The sequence below is a fragment of the Muscardinus avellanarius genome (assembly GCF_963383645.1).
Source record: "Muscardinus avellanarius genome assembly, chromosome: 15".
Classification (NCBI taxonomy): Eukaryota; Metazoa; Chordata; class Mammalia; order Rodentia; family Gliridae; genus Muscardinus; species Muscardinus avellanarius.
Window position 1 is genome coordinate 67437457 of NC_137801.1, and position 17888 is coordinate 67455344.

Here is a 17888-nt window from a genome sequence, read left to right on the forward strand (position 1 = left end):
GCAAGAGAGAAAGTCCAGAGAGGCCCACCTCCCATAGGAGTCCACCTCCCAGGCCAGAGCAGGTGGATCTGCTCACACCCAGAGGTCAGACGTCACAGATGAAGATGTTGGCCGCTGGGTTTCTTCTGAGGCCTCTCCTTGGCTTGTGGATGGCGCCTTCACTTTATATACCTCTCTTTGGCATGTGTGTGTCTTGGTCTCTTTTTATAAGGAAAACAGTCATATAGGATAAAGACTCACCCTAATGGCCTCATTTTAACTTAATTCTTTTTTTTATTTTTTTATTTTATTTTATTTTATTTTAATTTTTTTTTTTTTTACTTTTTTGCAGTGTTGGGGTTTGAGCCCAGGGCCTCATATATCCTAGGCTAGGCAAATGCTCTACCACTGAGCTACATCTCTACTTTTTTTTTTCTTTCCATTTTGAGACAGGGTCTTGCTAAATTGCTCAGGCTGGCCTTGAATTTGTGATCCTCCTGCCTCAGCATCCCAAGTCGTGAGGACTGTGGGCATGTTCCACTGTACCTGACACCTAAGTACCTGTTTGGGCACTTATCTTCAAATATAGCCACATTCTGAGGCAGTAGGGGTTGGGAATTCAGCCTACAACGTTGGGAGGACACAGTCCAGCCGTCTCGTGCTGAGCTTCCTTGGCGGCTTCTTTCCCAGCCTCAGAGGCGGAGGTTCTGTGGGTTTCATCCAGGTCTTGCTTTCTCACCCACGTGGTGCCCCCACCTGCCCTGGATGCTCTCTATAAATGGACAACATGCAAGTGTATACGCATGTCCTATCGGCCTCCTGACATCCTCGCTTGTCTATTTCCCAGGACCCTCGAAGAAATCCTAAAACCGAGCACGTCATTTTCCCTGCAGATTCGTTCTTCCTTCTCTGTTCCTTTGGAGAAGTGGTGTCCACTTCTCAGCTGCCCGAGCAGGAACCAGGGTCACCTCAGACTCTCCTGCCACCCTCCCTGCAGGGAGCCTTTTTGCCTCTCTCCATCCCAGTCCTCATTGGGCCGGCCTGGGCCCCATCCTCCCTGCCGTGACTACTGCGGGGGGGCTCACTTACCTGATCTCACCTGTGTCCTCTCTCCTCTCCATGCTGCTCTCTGCCCAAGGCCTCAGTGGCTCCAGCTGTCTTTGCCTCTCCAGGGTCTTGCCCTCTGGTCTTTAACCACGCTGGGCGTCTTGCAGGTCTCTCCAGAGTGGTCTGGGCCCTCTGTGCTGTCCCTCCTGCCCTGCCACTCGCTGGGTCTGCATGGGGTCTCCGGAAGGGGTCCATTTGTCATCCCTCTTGCTCTCTGCCAACCTCTGCATAAGTCCTGGCGACTGCGGTGCGGCCCCAAGTTCTTACTCTAGCTGAGGAGGGGTTCTTGACTAAGGAGGCTTTAGACTAGGCTGCCAGCAGCTGTCTCTGTGTGGGGATGAAGAAACAAGTCTCATCGCTACCCTCAGGGGCACTTGGAATGGGCATGTGGGGGGTTAGGCCTTGTGGGGAGAAGCTGAGACATTGTTGTTTGGGGAGCTAACCAGTGGGTAGGGATGGGTGAGAGGGCAGGAGCTGCAGCAGCCCCAAGGGACTGAGGAAGGCCCATTTCTGAAAATGAGACCAGGTCCCTGTCTCCAGGAAAGGGCCATTTATCACTGTTCTCGCCCCTTAGCATTCTGACCATCCTAGCCTTTGCCTGAGTGGGAAGAGGGAGGCCCTCTGGGTCAGGCCAGGTAGGTGGGGATGGCGGGCAGGGGAAGCTGCATTCCTGGAGTGTTAATGATCTCCGGGCTGGGCAGAAGCTGAGCCCCTAAACCAGCTAAAAACAACAAACAGCTCCCAGGAGGGATTTGTGTCTGTCCTGAGAGTCAAGGATTTCCGCCCGGATGGGGGCTGTGGCCTGTGAGGCTCTTAGCAAAGAAATTCCCCAGAGACCAGAAGCCCCCTGACCTTAAGGTATCACTTTGAGAACAAACCTCAACCCTTCTTTTCCCTTCCCCCTCCTAGGGAGGCCCAGCACCTAGACAGGAGGCCATATTCCCCATAGACTCATTCCTGGGGGAATGAGGGGGAGAGGCCCCGTGGATTCCTCGACTGGTCTCTTCATCCCCACAGCAGGCCAGCAAGTGGCCCTGTTGTTGGCATTTTGTAGATAAGGACACAAGGCTCAGTTACAGAAGTGCCCACACAGGAAAAGATTCTCAATACACACGCCATAGAGCAAGTGGGTGAATACGGAAAATGACTGGCCAGAAGTCAGTCATGCTGGGCCATGCTGGGGCGCAACCCGGGTCTCTCTGACCGCAACAGCGTTTCTTCTCTACGACATGCTCCCCTTCCAATGAGCTTCTCTCTGCAGGGCGGGAAGAAGTTTGGAGGTCCCAGAGAAGAGGCCAGACCTCCCTTCCTGGGCCCCTCTGAGGGCTTCCTGGAAGACAAGCCCAAGCTATGAGGTGACCAAGTCCCGGCCCCAAGGAGCCCCAGCAGAGTGACGCAGGGCAGAGTTCCCGGGGCTGGCGCTATGCACTCAGCAGGCGTGGGTGGGCACCTTTCCACTTGACTCAGACCTCCTCCCTCTGGCACTTCCGGTGGCTGCAGGGTGGCCGGGAGTGGACCCCTCAAGCTCCCTGCTCCAGCCGCAGGAGGATCAACAGCACAGGAAGCTTCTGAAACTCCTCAAGTCCTGAGTGGGACCCTCAGGGAACCCTCAGCAGCTGCCCTGCAAAGGGCGCCTCTCTGCAGTTTCAACCACTCTCTTCACCAGCTGCCCGCCTCCGCGGTCTTTGTCCTTTCCTCTCCCCTTCCCTCCAGCCTGGCCCATCGCGGACCCTGGTCTATACCTCCCTTGGGGCCTTCTCATATAATCCCCGGGAAGGAAAGACCCTTCAGACATTCCCAGTTTGTTTCCATATCCCCTCCCCCTCCCCTAGCCCATCCACAAGGCCACACTCTGATGCTTTAAGTCATCATTTATTGCCCACAGTTCATTAGTATCACCTAAATCACACAGATTGAGAGGTTTTCTGAGAAGTTAAAAAGACACTGCAGAGTCCCTTGGGTGTGCTGAGGTGTGTGGGTTGGGGCCTCGCTCATGCCCACCCAGGGCTGAGAGACCACCGTGTCTCTCCCACTGGCTCAACTCCTCAGCACCCACCCCCATCTCCCAGGCCAGAGGCTCAGAACAGGAAATGAACCAGCTCAGCACAACCAGAAGGTGCAAAGGGGCCCAGAGGCCATCTTGACATCTTGGGCTTTGGGCTCCTGCACTCTCAAACTTCCCGCTTTCTGGGGCCAGCATCCTAGAGCCTGAGGGAATGTCTCAAGCGACAGACCGGAGGGTCATCAGGGACACCGGGGCCAGGGAGTCAGTTGCAGATGTGCCCTGAATTCTGGCAAAGCTGGGCCAGCCTCACTTTGACACTGGGTCCAGGCATGGCCTCTTCCCCAAGCGCGATCAGCCTCCCCCACCTCGACCTTTCTCTTGGGGCCTCAGCAGTTAGGCAAACCTTTGATGAGATTTTCTGAAGCCAGACAGGGCTCAGCAGCATGGTCCACTGTCCCTCTGCCACCACTGTCCTGAGCTCTAAAGACCCTTTGCCAAAGGTTAGGAGATGCTGAGGCCACAAGGTGGGCAAGGGTGAGGCGGGTAAGGACAGCTGGCACAGAGAACTGGAAAGGCCCCTCTTTGCCAGGCCTGGGGCGGGGTGGGGGCAGGACTTAGGGGGCCGTTTTGGTCCCAAGATAAAGTGCACAAGAGCAAGACCCTGTGACAAGCAGAGGCAGGCTGAGCTTTTCAAGAGGATCTGGTCATGCCCAGCCCTGACTCCAGGCCTGGACCAGCTCAGCCCAGTAGTCATTGGCACATTCACATCATGGCAGGATTGGCTCAAAAATACTGCCCCCTCCCCCAGACTCCATGGCCCCCCTCTCTTCCCTGCTACTTTGTCCTCCATTCTCATCCTTGTCTTCTCCCCTTCCTGAGAAGCAGGGGGCAGGCCCCGGGCAATGTCCTGCAGAACCAGCTCCCAGGCACCAGGGGCAGGTGCTTGTGCCAATGCCCATGGCGGCCCCATGTCACCATGGCAACCTGCCCCAAGATGCTGCAAGGTCAGCGGGGCACACCCTCGCTGCCCTGCGTGGGCCTTTTGCTGTGCACACACTTTCGCCTTTGGCCCAAGGTGGAGTCACCAGGGAAGGGAAGCCCAGGCCAACATGCCGAGGGCTTCCATCCTAGGGGGGCTCAGAAGAGGTGGACATTGAGGACAGTGTGGCTCCTTCCTTTGGGCCTTTCAACAAGGACTCACCTTGCTTACTCCTGCCCAGGCCCTGCTCCTCCCCCGCATCGAGCTCTCTTGTCTCCCTGGCCTGTGACTGACCCAGCAGCATGGGGCCTCTGAGCCTGCAGGGATGAGGGGAGGCCTTGAGCGCAGCCCCACACGCAGGCCCAGGTATCCACACTACCTTCTCCAGAACCGTGAGGCTTTTGACAAGGGTCATGTGCTCCCAGGAAGTGTGGTCGCACAGAGAAAGACAAGGTCCAGCTTCTAAGGCAACTGCCGGCCATTCCCACAGGGGCCTGCCCCCTTCCCAGTCCAGTGTCCACATTGGATATGTGTCTGGGATAACAAGCGCCAGAGCAGGATGGGCAAAAGCCAGCAGGGGATGGTGGGAACCCTTCAACCCAGGCTTCTTCTGGGGATAGAGTGGAGTGCCCAAAGTCACACAGCCCGTTTGGTGCCAGAGCTGGGCCTGCCATTTCTCACTTGATGCTCCCTCTCTGATAGCTCCCAGGGACACTGCCACGGCCTTGGCACCCTCAGGCATGACATCCTCCTAGTCAGGAAGGGAATGAAGCAAGAGGGAGCCTCCCAATCTGATAGAAGACTGGGGGCAGACCTCTGGTTCCTTCTTGAGGCTATCTGCCAGGAACTGGGGTCCTCTCAGGGGTCTGGAATCACTAAGCGCTTCACAAAGGGGGACCCCAGCCCCAGTGTCACCAGACTTAGAGGGACAGGTTCTATAGCTGTGACATGGACGGAGCCTGCTGCCTGAAGACTCCTCCAGACGCCCCATGGGCCAATTCCTGAGGACCTGAATCATGGCTGGTTCCTACGGGATACAGACACCTCACCTCCCTTCACCACTCCAGCTTGGGGAGCCACCTGGCCTGGCCACTCGAATAGCCTAAGTCTACCAGCCCGGCCCCCAAACCAACCCAGTTCCCAGGCCAACTCTGGCTCCCACCCCTGGTCCACCTGTCACTTCTAGTCAGCTGCAACCGAGGCTCAGACTTAATTCTGATAAAAAATAAAAAAGAAACCAAGGTATAAAAGGATCCTAATTCTACCCCATGGGCACACTGCAGTTTTTCAGCTTCAAACATAATTGTGCTGAGTGGAGTTTCGCCAACCCCACGGAAGGCCCAGAAATGCACTTGATTCTTTCATGTAGGAAATTCGTCAGAATGGCTCTCCCCTATGTTAAATGGGAATGGGTTAGTCTTGCTACCCCTGTGGGTGCTGCCCCAGGCGGGCCAGGACCGCTGGGGTTGGCCTGCCCTCCCCGCCTCTGCTCCCCGGCCTGGGTGAGGCTCTGTCCCCAGGCCGGCCGGCCACCTCTCACAGCCCCTTGTTGTACACCACTGTCCGGCTGCTCGTGGCCTGGGCAATCTCAGGCTCTAGTTGGGACGTTTCAATCTGAGGAGAGAAAGAGAGAAACACGGGGTGAATGGGAAGGGGGTTAGCTAGAGCAGCAGGTGGACTAGCCTGGTGACCAAACCCCTGCATCCGCCCCCAGCCAGGGCCCGCGTGTCCTGCATAAGCATACACTTTTCTTCCTTACTGCTCGGCCACCCTGTGGCTCCCATACCCCCGCCAGCCCAGGTCTGGCCTCTTCTTCTCACCACGTGTCTGTGCAGGTGAAAACACACGCTAGCCTGAGTCCCGGCTCCTCCTCATCTCCTAGACCTTTGTTCCCAACACTGCTCACTGAGCTCACTGCTCAGTGCTCCCAAGTGCCTTCAATCCAAACCCCACCCTCTGGGCCGCCACTGGCTGTGACTCCTCTGTTTTTGATGCTCTGAGACAGCAAGTCCCAGATTCTCTGCCTTTTGGTCTTCACATCTTTCCCTCTAGCCTGGACCCTAGGGGCCATCGGTTCATGTGGGTTCTAGCCCAGGGTTCTTCCAGCCCCATCTAGGGCAAGTCCTGCTTCCCAGCCATGAATCTACCATTTCTCCCCTTGAACCCAACCGCCTAATGGAGACCACTCAACTCGCTCTCCCTGCCTGGAGAGACTCTCACAACAGATTTGCCCTCTCCCGTTCTCCATCTTAACCCTTCTCTGCTCTCTGCAACCACCTCACCCCCAGCTCCCCACTCCTGAGCCAACCAGCCTTCTAACTCTAGGGGAAAAAACTTCACAAGCACCGGCGGAACCACTCAGGCTCCCTTGTGAAGCCCGCGGCCCTCTCCTGCAACTCCACAAGCAACGGGAAACTTCCATCTGAGGAAAGCTCTCCCTCAACCCAAGGCAGCTCTGCTCCTTCAGGCAGCCACACTGCCCTAAAGAATACTCTACGCCGGCAGTGCCCACCTCCTCGCCTCCCACTGCCTTCTCAGCCCACAGCAAATCTGGCTCCTGCCCCCCTCCCATGAAACTCTTTCTCTCCAAGGTCACTACCACCCCTCATGGCACCACACAATGTTTCTCTGGGTCCTTGGGGCTCAGTCTCTCTGGGCCCCCCAGGTGACCCCCACCTCTGAGGTTCTCCAGCCATGGGTCACCCCCAGGCATCAGGTCCACAGATGCCTGCCCACCTGCTAGATGTTTCTATGCATGTCTCACAGGCCCATGAATTTGACCCATCGAAATGGAACCAAAACCACCTTTTCCCCCAGCCCCACCCCAGATCCCCATCTTGCTAATGACACCGCTGCCCAGTGGGGCCTGGCCAGAGACCTCCTTCCCGCCTCCTCCTCCCTTCCTCAAGGTGAGTTCACTTTGGTCCATCCCCTACCACAGCCAATGGCCACCTTCTCAGGTCCAGCCACACCTCTCCTCACTAGAAGATGGCTCAGGAGTTCCCACCACCCTCAAATCCAGACTCCGATGGTACCCAGCTCCTGCCTACCCCTCAGCACCCTTCCCCTTGTACTGGAGACACAGGACACATGGACTAATGTGGGTTCCTCAGATACACTGTCCCTCTCCCCTTCGCTCCAAGTCTTTGCCTGCGCTGTCCCCTCTGCCAGAGACGAATCTAACCTCCGTTCCCTCCCTCACCCCACCTCCCTCTGTCTTCAGTCAACTTTTATCGCTCAGTTGTAGACATCTTTCCTCACCCAGGCTGGGTATGGCCACCTCTCCCACCCGGCAGCCTCCAGCACTGCTTAGATCCAAGCGCCATCACGCCCTTCGGGGCTGAGTCCTCCCCCACCTCTATATATCTGGTCACAGGCCCCCTCGGCTGCTGATGGACTGCAGGTCTTGATCACCCCTGAGTCCTCAATGCCCAGCACAGAGCTGGCCCCATAAGAGCCGAATAAATGGATAGAAAGAAAAGAGGCAGCAGGCACTGGGAGGATGGGTCCCCTTGGAGATGCCACAGCAGCACAGATGCTGGCCTTCAGGTCCAGGGACTGAGCCCATGGAGATGCCCCCGGCCTGAGGGGTCCAGGGAGGGAGGTATTCCCTTTGTTGGAGAGGGGACCCAGCCTGGCATCTGCCCAGGGTCACAGGAACACCAGGTCTTTGCAACTATGCTTGGCTGAACTTGGTCTTGGGTATCTGCCTCACAGCTATACTTGACAGCCCTGGGAGGTGAGTAGAGGGGGCTATGGACTAGCTCAGCCTTCCGAGAGCTCCATGGGGCCAGCCTGCGCAGGTCAAGGGGAGTGGCCGGGACTAGAGCTTGTGGCCATGGCGAGGGACCCTTCTGTTCCAGTTCCTGATGCCCCAATACCGAGGCTCTGCTGACTCAAGATGGCCAAACAGACAAGAGCCAGGCTCAGGACCTGGGCCTTGTCCTCACCCCTCTCCCCAAACCACCTTCCCCCTCCCCACCCCTGCCGCCCCCCCAAGTTCCCTCCACCCTGAATCCCCTCCACCCTGCCGGCTCCCCTCGTCCACACGCTGCCACTGACACAATGCACAGCGCCCACGCTTAAAAATCTAAATGCTTTTGAAAATGTTTAACCTAGTTAGACAAATTAGCAAAAATTTGTGCAAAACAATTTAGGTATTTAAAATATTCAATGTTTTTAAAAAACTGGAAAACTGTTCTTAGCTTTCAGCTGCAAAAACCAACAAAATATAACATCCCAGCAATCTTACCATGAGGTGTAACATAACCCTTCGGGAAAGCTGTTAAACAGCTACTGAGGCATCCTGGGAAATAGCACTTCATTTATTCAAATGCACATATGTCAGGCTTTTGCACCATATGTCATTCCAAGCTATTTACAGTAATAATTAAATCTTAATCAACGTTTAACCTCTGTAAAATGTTTGAAGAATCCTAATCACCCTTCAGACTGCACTAATGAAGGAGAAATATATAAACATAAAAGGAAGATGATGCATAGATATCACACTGGAAAGAACAGTAATTGCAAAATTGTATTTCTTTTAAATATAATCAGTAAATGATGTAAAGTAAGCCAAGGAGTATTTTAAGTTAAGACATCTTGGATGTCAGAGGTGTGAGCAGCTAATTTTGTTCTGCTACCCATAACAGATGTAGCATATTTTATTTCAGTGCCATTATTAGCAACTTCCCATGCCGCTTTCACTGAAGCACCGAGGCCCGCACTGAAATCAGAGAGGCTGCTCACCGCGAGGAGGACCGAGGCCCAGGGCCACGGCTGCGCCACTCCCCGGGGAGCGCAGACCGGGACCCAGGCCCCTGCCTCGGCACCCCGGCTCCCCTGGGCCCCTGCTGAGCTGAGGGCAGCAGGTAGGAGGGGCGCATGGGGAGAGGGAGTTGCAGGCAGAGGGAAGGCTCCTGGGGGAGGTAGCTGAAGCTTCCCCAAGCAGGGGCTCAGGGACAGATCTGCCATGATCGGCTTTTTCTTACTCCAGTTTAGCCTGCCCTCAAATCTGCAGATGTTTACAGCCACTGACTCAGGGGCCCCAGGCTTGACAGAGGAGGCCAACCCTTGCCCTCGAGAAGCTAGAAGTCTAGGGGAGGAGTCAGACCAGGAAGGCAGATGGATCCCAGAGGCGCAGCAAAATGCCATGGAAACTGGGGAGGGGCTGGGCGTTACAACTCACTGATGCAGGACCAAGGAAGGAAGACTTCTCAGAGGAGGTGGGCCAGGAACCAAAAGAGAGGGTTTTGATAAGAGAGGGCAGGCAAAGCTTGCTGGGTGATGGGGACAACAGTAGCTGGCTGGCAGGGGCTGTTGGGGATCAGGGAACAATGTTTCCCACACTGGAAATATGGCAGAAAATGGAGGTAGGTTGAGATAGGCAGGACTTTGTAGGCTACATGAAGGTGTCAGCCTTTTATTGGAAGGCAATAGGGAGCCGTGGAAAGATTTTGAGCAGGGGTGGGCCCTAACCCAGGCTGTTTTAGAAAGGTCTCTGGTGGTGGAGGTGTGGAGGAGGAACTGAGGGATGGGGGTAAATGAGGGGGCAGGGAAGCCTCCCTGGGAGCAGCTGTCAGCATCCAAGAGGTGCTAGGTCCTGCCTGATGATGCTGCCAGTGGGGGCCGAGAGGAGGGTGCTCTGAGAATCCTGAGGACAGAATCCATAGGAGTTGATGACCAATTCCATGTGGGGGTGAGAGGAAGGTGTCGAGGATGACTGTGCGTTGGATGACTCCTAATCCTGGCTCCAGAGCTGGGGTGGCTGGTGATGCCATTCTCAGGCAGGGGGTCTGGGGGGCCTGGAGGATGGCGGGCGCTGAGTCTGGGGCGCCAGTGGGTTCCCCAGGTGGAGAGGCCTGGGAGGCAGATGGGTCCAGGGTCTGGGGCTCTGGGCAGGAGCGAGCCCGGATGTGTGCGCGCAGCCAGAGCCTCCAGAGTGGAGGAGCTTGCCCGGGAGAGCAGATGGAGGGGCGGGTGCCCGGGCCTGGGGAACAGGCACATCGGAGGGGCGGGCGGAGGGAACGAGCCTGTGATGGCAGCCTCAGGGACCAGCCGAGGAGCGAGGAGCGGAAGCGGAGACAGAGGGTGCGCAGATACCAGACACACCCTTTCCTGAGAGGGGTCTTCAGGGGACTGAGAGGCTTTGGTCTTGGGGACTGGACTGTAGTGACCTCCTCAGCCCAGGCTCCCCAACCCCCTTCTGCTCGCCTCAATGCCAAGTGGGGGGAAGACCTGGGCACAGGGCTCCTTGGGCTGGCTGCTAAATCAGATCTGCTGTTTCTTCCCCTCTCAGCAATAATCAAGCGGCCCCCTGGGAAGTCCCCCTCTGTGGTGTGTGGGGCCCACTCTTCTCCAAGGGAATGGCGTGCAGGACCTGCCCAGACGGTGGCCTTTGGACCTGCTGGTAGGGAGGGCTGCTCCTGTTGATGCTCCACGGCCCCACAGGCAGGAGCAAAGGGCGGTGCTGTGCTCTTGGGGGTCCCTGCTGCTGGGAGGAGCTGGGGGACAGGAAGCCACAGTCGCCTCTCTGGCTCTGTACCCCATTGGCAGCAAGAGCAATGCCACGAGGTCACTGTGGCTCACAGGTGGGGGTGCAGAGGAGCGTGCCCCGGCTCGGTGAGAGGGATGGGTCTGGCAAGGAGGACCACCAGCGCCAGCCTCGTGAAGTCCAGCGCCCCTGATGCTGGGTGGAGGCGGTAGGGACGTGGGTGGTTGTGACCACTCACTAGCTCTGAGGGGCCTAGTGGGGAGAGGCAGCCAGGAGAAAGGAGAGAAGGAAGGAGAAGCCCCAGGGAGAGGGGTTGCCCTGATCCCAGGCTGCTGACTGGCTCCTCCGAGCGCCTGAGAGCCTGGAGGGTGGGGATGCCTGGGTTAAGGAGCCAGACCCCCAAAGATGGGGGCTGCTGGGACCAGGGAGGAAGCTGAAGTAACCAGTCAGTGCTGGGAACACACATAGCAAGCCATGAAGAAAGCAACTCACCCTACCAGCCCTGCCCGACTCACACAGAACCTGAACCCTAGCTCCCAGACAGCCTCTGGGGGCTACACCCTCCCCTCCTCTCTTCCCCATAGCAAAGCCCAAATCCACCCTGCAGGCCCAGGGCAGACCCTGCCACCCCTCCCAGGAGCATCCCCACATGCCCGACACCATGTCCAGTATCTCCTCTGAGCACCCAAGGCCGGCTGGCTGCAGGACCCCAGAGCATCCCCACAGCCTTCCTTTGTGGCCTGGGAAGGGTTAACCTAGAGCCATTTACCTCCGACTCCTGGCTGGAGGGCCAGAGTGAGGAATGCATCTGGGGCCACCGCTGCCTTCCAGCCCGGAGCAGACACACCTGCAGCCAGGGCTGTGGATAGTTGACATATTTGAACCTGAAGCCAAGGTGCAGAAACATAAACAGGAAACTGGATCCCCGCCGGGGGCCGGGGGGCCCCCTTCTCAGGGGCTCTCACCTACTACAAAGCGTTCCCTCCTCCCAGCGCTTTTCAAGGGCTAGGGGGTGGGGCGCTCGGCCTGACCCTGGACACAGCCCAAAGACACTTCCTGAGCCAGGCCAGGGGTCTGAGCCTCTGAGGATCTGAACGACCGTTGACACAGGTCCCAACCCCCAGGAGGGTAGCCAGCTGCACCTGGGTGTTCACAGCCTCTGCCAGGCTTGGGACCGGCTGGCCCACTGGGCAGCCACAGCCCGCTTTCTCACCAGGTCCTGTGCAGACGTGTGCACACCCATACAGGCCCTGGACAGCTATCCTGAGGGTCCTTGGGGAGCGAGTTGTTGGCTGGGGCTGGACCCTGGTACCGGCTCTGGGATCCCACTGCCTTCTCAGTGAAGCTGGTATTCCTTGGCTGGAAGCTCAGCCCTTCTGGGTCTGGATCTTCCTCTAGATTTCTCACCCAAGAGCTGCTTCCCATTTTCTGTGCACATCAGGCCTGAGTCGAGGCTGAGCGCTGAGCCTGTTCCTCTAAAGTCGGCCTCCTCCTGGAAGCCGCCCTTGATTTTCTCAGACTAAATCCATTAGCTGCTGCTTCTGGTTCCCCAGGCACATGTTCTCATCTTCATCACATCCCTAGTTGAAGACCAGGTGTGGACAGAGCAGCCCCCACTCCCAGCCCTACCCGGGAGCCACTGGGGAGGTTCAGTATTCCCGGCCTCGTACAGCTGGCCCTCCATAAGGGCTGAAGCCAACTGAACGGAAGTGCCCCAGAGCAGGGGACAGCAGAACACTTCCAAGTCCTCAGTGCTGTGTGACACAGCCAATGCTCAGAGCCCCCTCCCCATTTTGGTGCTTTCCACTGTTCCTGGGTGCCCTCTGGTGGACCGAGGCAGAATCCTTCTCTGTCCTTAGTCTTCTCAGCTTCAAGGCCTCAGTTTCCCTTCATGTGCAGTGGGAAGATTTTCTGCCTTAGGGCTAAGAAGAGGATACTATCTAAAAATAGACGAGAAAGCCCTTTGAAGTCTTAAAAATTCATGTGGTGCTCTGAAAAGAAGACAGGACCAACCAGGCGTGGCGATGTAGGCTTGTAATCCCAGTACTTGGGAAACAGACACAAGAAGATGGCAGGTTCAAAGCCAGCCTTGGCAACTTAGCGAGGCCCTCTGCAACTAAGTGAGACCCTATTTCCAAATAAGACATAAAATTGGGCTGGGTATAACTTGGAGGTAGAATGTCTCTGGGCTCGACCCCCATATCAAAAAAAGAAAGAGAGCCGGGCGTGGTGGCGCACGCTTGTAATCTCCGCGCTTGGGAGGCGGAGACAGGAGGATCGCGCAGGTTCGAAGCCAGCTGCGCTGGCGTAAGAGACCCTGTTTCAAAAATATAAAATAGGTCTGGGAGTGTAGCCCGGAGGTAGAAGGGCTTCCAGGAACCCCAGTACCACCAAAAAATAAAATAAAATAAATATATATATAAAATAGGTCTGGGAGTATAGGCCGGAGGTAGAAGGGCTTCCAGGAACCCCAGTAACCACCAAAATAGAGAGAGAGAGAGAGAGAGAGAGAGAGAGAGAGAGAGAGAGGAAGAAAGAAAGAAAGAAAGAAAGAAAGAAAGAAAGAAAGAAGGAAAGAAAGAAGAGCAGACCCGCGGTCATTCTGGCCCAGGCCCTGTCCCCCTCACTTGGCTCACAGAGCAGGTTCTTTTTTAGTTTGCTTGTTTTTGTTTTTGCAGGTCTGGGCATGGAACCCAGGGGCATTCAACCTCTGAGCTATACCTTCTGCCTATTTTTTATTCTTTATCATGAAACCGGGTCTCACTGAGTTGCAGAGGGCCTCACTAAGTAGCTGAGGCTGTCTGCAAACCGTGATCCTCCTGTCTCAACCTCCCGAATGCTGAGATAACAAGCGTGCGCCCCCACGCCCGGCACAGAGCTGGCTCTTGCAGCGAGCCAGGCACAAACCAATGCTCTTAATCTTTTCCGTGGAAGCTTTGCACAGCTGAGCCTCTTCCCAGTCCTGAATTCAGTGAGGTGTGCTAGGAGGTCCTGGGAGGGAGGGCAGGGCGTCACAGGCCCGGAGGTGCCTTGCTGAGGCCTGTGTGCACGTCCACGCGTGTGCACGAGTGTAGGCCCGTGTGCACGCGCAGGTTTGGGCTGGGGGTGTGGGGAACAGGCAACATGACAGGTGGCGTTGGCGTTCCTGGGCTCCAAGCGGCTTTGCCATCCCCATTCGTCCCTCCTGGGGGGTCCTGTGGGCAAACTCCAAGAAAGCAGCGGGCGGGGAGGCGGCAGATTTCTGACAGCAAAAATAGCCTGCTTTGGAGTTCAGTAGGGACTGATTAAACCGGTAAACGAGAAAAACCCCAAACAAACATCTCCAAGCAAAGTAGGAGCTGGATTTGAGACTGGAGGGGAGGAGGCCCCTGCTCTGTAGATGGTGACGGCCTCTGTGGACCCTGGAGGGACATGATGCCCTCTAGACATTGTCTCTGTCCTGGTATCAGCCCTGGAGGAGCAGAGAAGTAGGAGCCAACACATCAGGGTGAACCCAGAGGAGCCATGTTCTGTGTTAGGCGTTGATCAAGAGGCCAGTTCTAGCCGGACGTGGTGGTGGGCATGCCTGTAATTCCAGGACTTGGGAGGCTGAGACAGGAGGATCACAGGTTGGAGATCAGCTTCAGCAACTCAGCAAAACCCTCAGTAACCTAGAGAGACACAGTTTCAAAATAAAAAATTAAAAGGGCTGGGGGCATAGCTAGGTGATAGAATGCCCCTGGGTTCAAATTTCAGTGCCCTCCCCACACACTGAGCGCGAGTCCTGTGCCTGCGGGCTACCCTATGTGCCCAGGGAGGGAGAGGGATGTTGTCCTGAGGCTGCAAGTGTGAAGTGGGACAGAACCTGTTGGGATATATCAGGGAGGACTTCCTGGGGGAGGGCCATTCTAGAACACTTGAACATGAACTTCAGCCAATTAGCAAGTCTTCCTCAATTTTTTAGGGGGTGGGTATTGGGGAATTGTAGGCCAGGGGTGTTTTAGCTGATCTGTACCCCCCCAAGCCCTTTCTGTTTTTATATTTATTTATTTATTTATTTACTTTGCAGTACTGGGGATTGAACCCAGGGGCATTCTACCCCTGAGCTATACTCCCAGCCCTATTTTTTTATTCATTTTGAAACAGCCTCAAACCACGACCCTCCTGTCTCAGCCTCCCAAATGTTGGGATTACAAGTATATGCCACCACGCCTGGCTTTCTATTTTTATTTTGAAACAGGGTCTCACTAAGTTGCTGAGGCTGGCCTTGACCCTGTGATCTTCCTTGAGAGTTCAAATACTTTCTCAGAGAAAGGGAGGCAAGCTGGGGGAGGCTGTCTTCTCATGGGTCACAGCTGCCCCACCAGGCTGGCTCACCAAAGCCACCATTTTCCTGAGGGCTGGTGAGGGAGGAGAGACAATGGAATTCTGATGCCTTCTGAGGGAACCCACATTCTTTCCCTATGCATGAAGGCCATACCTATTGTGTCTTGATGCTGAAAACTGTAGGGAAGGGGACAGGAAGGAGGACGGGGAGGGAATGGGGAAGGTGACTGACCTGACCCTCAGGTTCCTCATTGCCGGCAGTGGTGGTGGCCTCTAAAAGTAGCACTGTGAAAGTGTGTGTGTGTGTGTGTGTGTGTGTGTGTGTGTGTGTGTGTAGCCTTCCTCAAAGCTTGTCTCCCAGTCCTGAAGGGCGAGGGTGAGGCCTGGGCTTGGCAGGGCTGACTCGGGAGACTCAGAGCAGGAAGCCTTGGGGCTCTGCGTCTTTTCTCTCTGAGGTTCCGGTGAGCACCGTATCCTCTGCTGAGATGTCAGGAAAGGTCAAAGGCCAGAAGCCAACAAAGGACAAGACAACTGACAGCAGATAGACCAAGCAGGAAGCACCCTTCTGGCTCCTCCTCGGCCCCTGGAGGCCAGGGCAGGGAGGGGGCACGCTCAGAGTCCCAGCCCTGCAGAAGCCCAGCGTAGAGTCTCTCCTCTCCCCCAGCTGGAGGACAGAGGAGGAGCTGGGGAGGGGCACCTGGGAGGGCACAGTGCTGAGGATCAGCGGCTGACTTCAAGTCCCAGTGCTGCCTGCCTGTGACTCCAGTGCCTGCGGTGTTAGCGCTTCCAGACTCCGGAGCCAGGAAGAAACTTAGTTCCAACACCTCATCTTCCAGCTGGGGACACGGAGGTCTCCAGGGTTAAGGCTCAGGTCATACAGAGGGCTGAGGCTGAGCGAGACCAGCCAGAGAGACGAAGGGCAGCCCCGGGGCTGTGGACTGGCCCTGCCCGGACACCACCTAGGGCCAGGGCCAGGCCCCATTGCCCCCAGCTCCCCAGGCCCCACTCTTCCCCTGACAAGCCCCACCTTCTTTTGTGGACACATTTCAACCTCACCAAATCAGCTAATTATTGACAGTTGGTGAAGAGGAGATTTCACTTTTTCCTCCTGTTAAACTGCTCCTAATTAGTTCCCTGTCACCACGCTGGCTCGCCCGCCCGCCGCCCGTGCGGTGCCTCATTAACCTTTTGCTCCTCTCCTGCCGCCTGCCAAGGAGATGAAGACAAAAACAGATTGTGGAACAATGGCTCCGGCTTGTACGTGCAGCCCCGTTCCCCAGCCCCCGAGCTCCCGGGGGGAGCCGAGGGGGAGATGGGGCTGGGGTGGGGGAGAGAGAGGAATCAGAGGAGGGAGAAAGTGGCACAAAGAGAGATAGAGGCTGAAGCAGGGGAGGGACGCGGAGGTGCTTGGCCTCTGCTTCTTCCTCCAAGAGGCACGAGGTTTGTTAAGTGGGATTGGAAGCCTCTCAGGTAGGGAACACCGGCTGTCAGGGTTGGAGGGACACTTGCCATGGCCCGCTCAAGTGTCTCCTGGCAGCTGAGCCCATGGACCCAGACACTGGATCCTGGACATCTCACTCGAGGGACCTGAGGCCCAGTGTCCGCGGGGCCGGGGAAGGGGGACAGAGGTGACCACTGCTGCCTGGAGCTCAGAGTCCCAAACTCCAGAGAGGGCAGAGCCGGAAAGGCCACACCAGTCGGGTCCCACCCGGACACAGGGAGGCTTCCGCTACCTGCCTTCCCTAAAGTGGCCCTGGGCACGAGCCAGCTCAGCCCTCTGCCTCATTTTAGCGATGGGCGCACCCTGCCCCGACACTTCTTACATATACCACCATAATGGAGGTTCCCCGAGGCCAGGAGCAATTGTATGGCCATCCCAGTTCCAAGAAGGGAAAGCAGGCCAGCCTGCATGGGGATCCTCCGGTAGGGAAGAGATTTGTGGTACTGATGGGCCCGCTCATGTCTGGCCAAGTGGACCTTGGCAAAGCCCCACTGTGGCTTTTTTTTTTTTTCCTGGTGGCACTGGGGTTGAAACCCAGAGGCTTTCTACCTCCGGGCTATACTCTCAGACCTATTTTATATTTTATCTAGAAACAGGGTCTCACTAAGTTGCTGAGAGCCTCACTAAGTAGCTGAGGTTGGCTTCAAAACTGTGCGATCCTCCTGTCTCAGCCTCCCAAGCACGAGGATTACAAGCATGCGTCACCACGTCCGGCTCCACTGTGGCTTTAACCTCCAGGTCAAGGGGACCACCGGGGAAGACCACAAACTTCCTCCATGGGCAGCAGGACTGGGGCCTAGCAGGGAGGCCAAACTTTGTACCCCAGTTCTCACACCCAAGTTCTAAGGAGGTTCCAGGTCCCCCTGAGGGCCCTCTAGGCCCCCTCCCAAACCCTTCCCCAGCTCTGAGTCAGAAGACAAAGGTAGAGCTGGGAGTGGCGGCACACACTTGTAATCCCAGTATTGGGAGGCTGAAACAGGAGGATCAGGGTTTGCTGCCAGCCTCAGCTACTTAATGAGGCCCTCCACAACTTAGTGAGAGCCTGTTTCAAAATAAAGAACAACAACAAAAAATCAGGCTGGGGGTGTGGCTCAGAGGTAGAATGCCCCTGGGTTCAATCCCCAGCACCACAAAAAAAAAAAAAAAAAAAAAAAAAGGAAAACAAAGATACACTTCAGAAGGAAGGTCCCATAGCCGGGCATGGTGGCACACGCTTGTAATCCCTGCGCTTGAGGAGCTTAGACAGGAGGATCGCAGGGGTTCGAAGCCAGCCTCAGCTACTCAGTGAGGCTTTCAGCAATTTAGTGAGACCCTGTTTCCAAATAAAATATAAAAAAAGGTCTGGGAGTATAGCCTGGAGGTAGAAAGCCTCTGGGTTCCACCCCCAGTACCACCAAAAAAATAAATAAATAAATAAAAAAGGTCCCTGTTTAAATGGATACCGATTCCCTGTTGAGGGTTGGAGGCCTGGTGGAGGACACTGGAATGCTCCTACTGATAAATTAGCAGTGATGGG

The 17888-nt window shown here is 56.1% G+C and overlaps 1 protein-coding gene across 5 annotated transcripts in view; it reads right to left on the reverse strand.

Moving 5' to 3' along the window:
* Window positions 1-5606: 5606 nt before the first annotated feature.
* Window positions 5607-17888, reverse strand: part of SFXN5 (sideroflexin 5) — a gene marked incomplete at both ends in the record, with an annotated part of 122007 nt that continues 109725 nt past the window's right edge. For all 5 annotated transcript variants that reach the window (XM_080711008.1, XM_080711011.1, XM_080711010.1 and 2 more), the window contains one exon: window positions 5607-5684. In XM_080711008.1, the coding sequence (XP_080567134.1) occupies window positions 5607-5684 (78 nt within the window). The remainder of the gene's footprint in view (window positions 5685-17888) is intronic.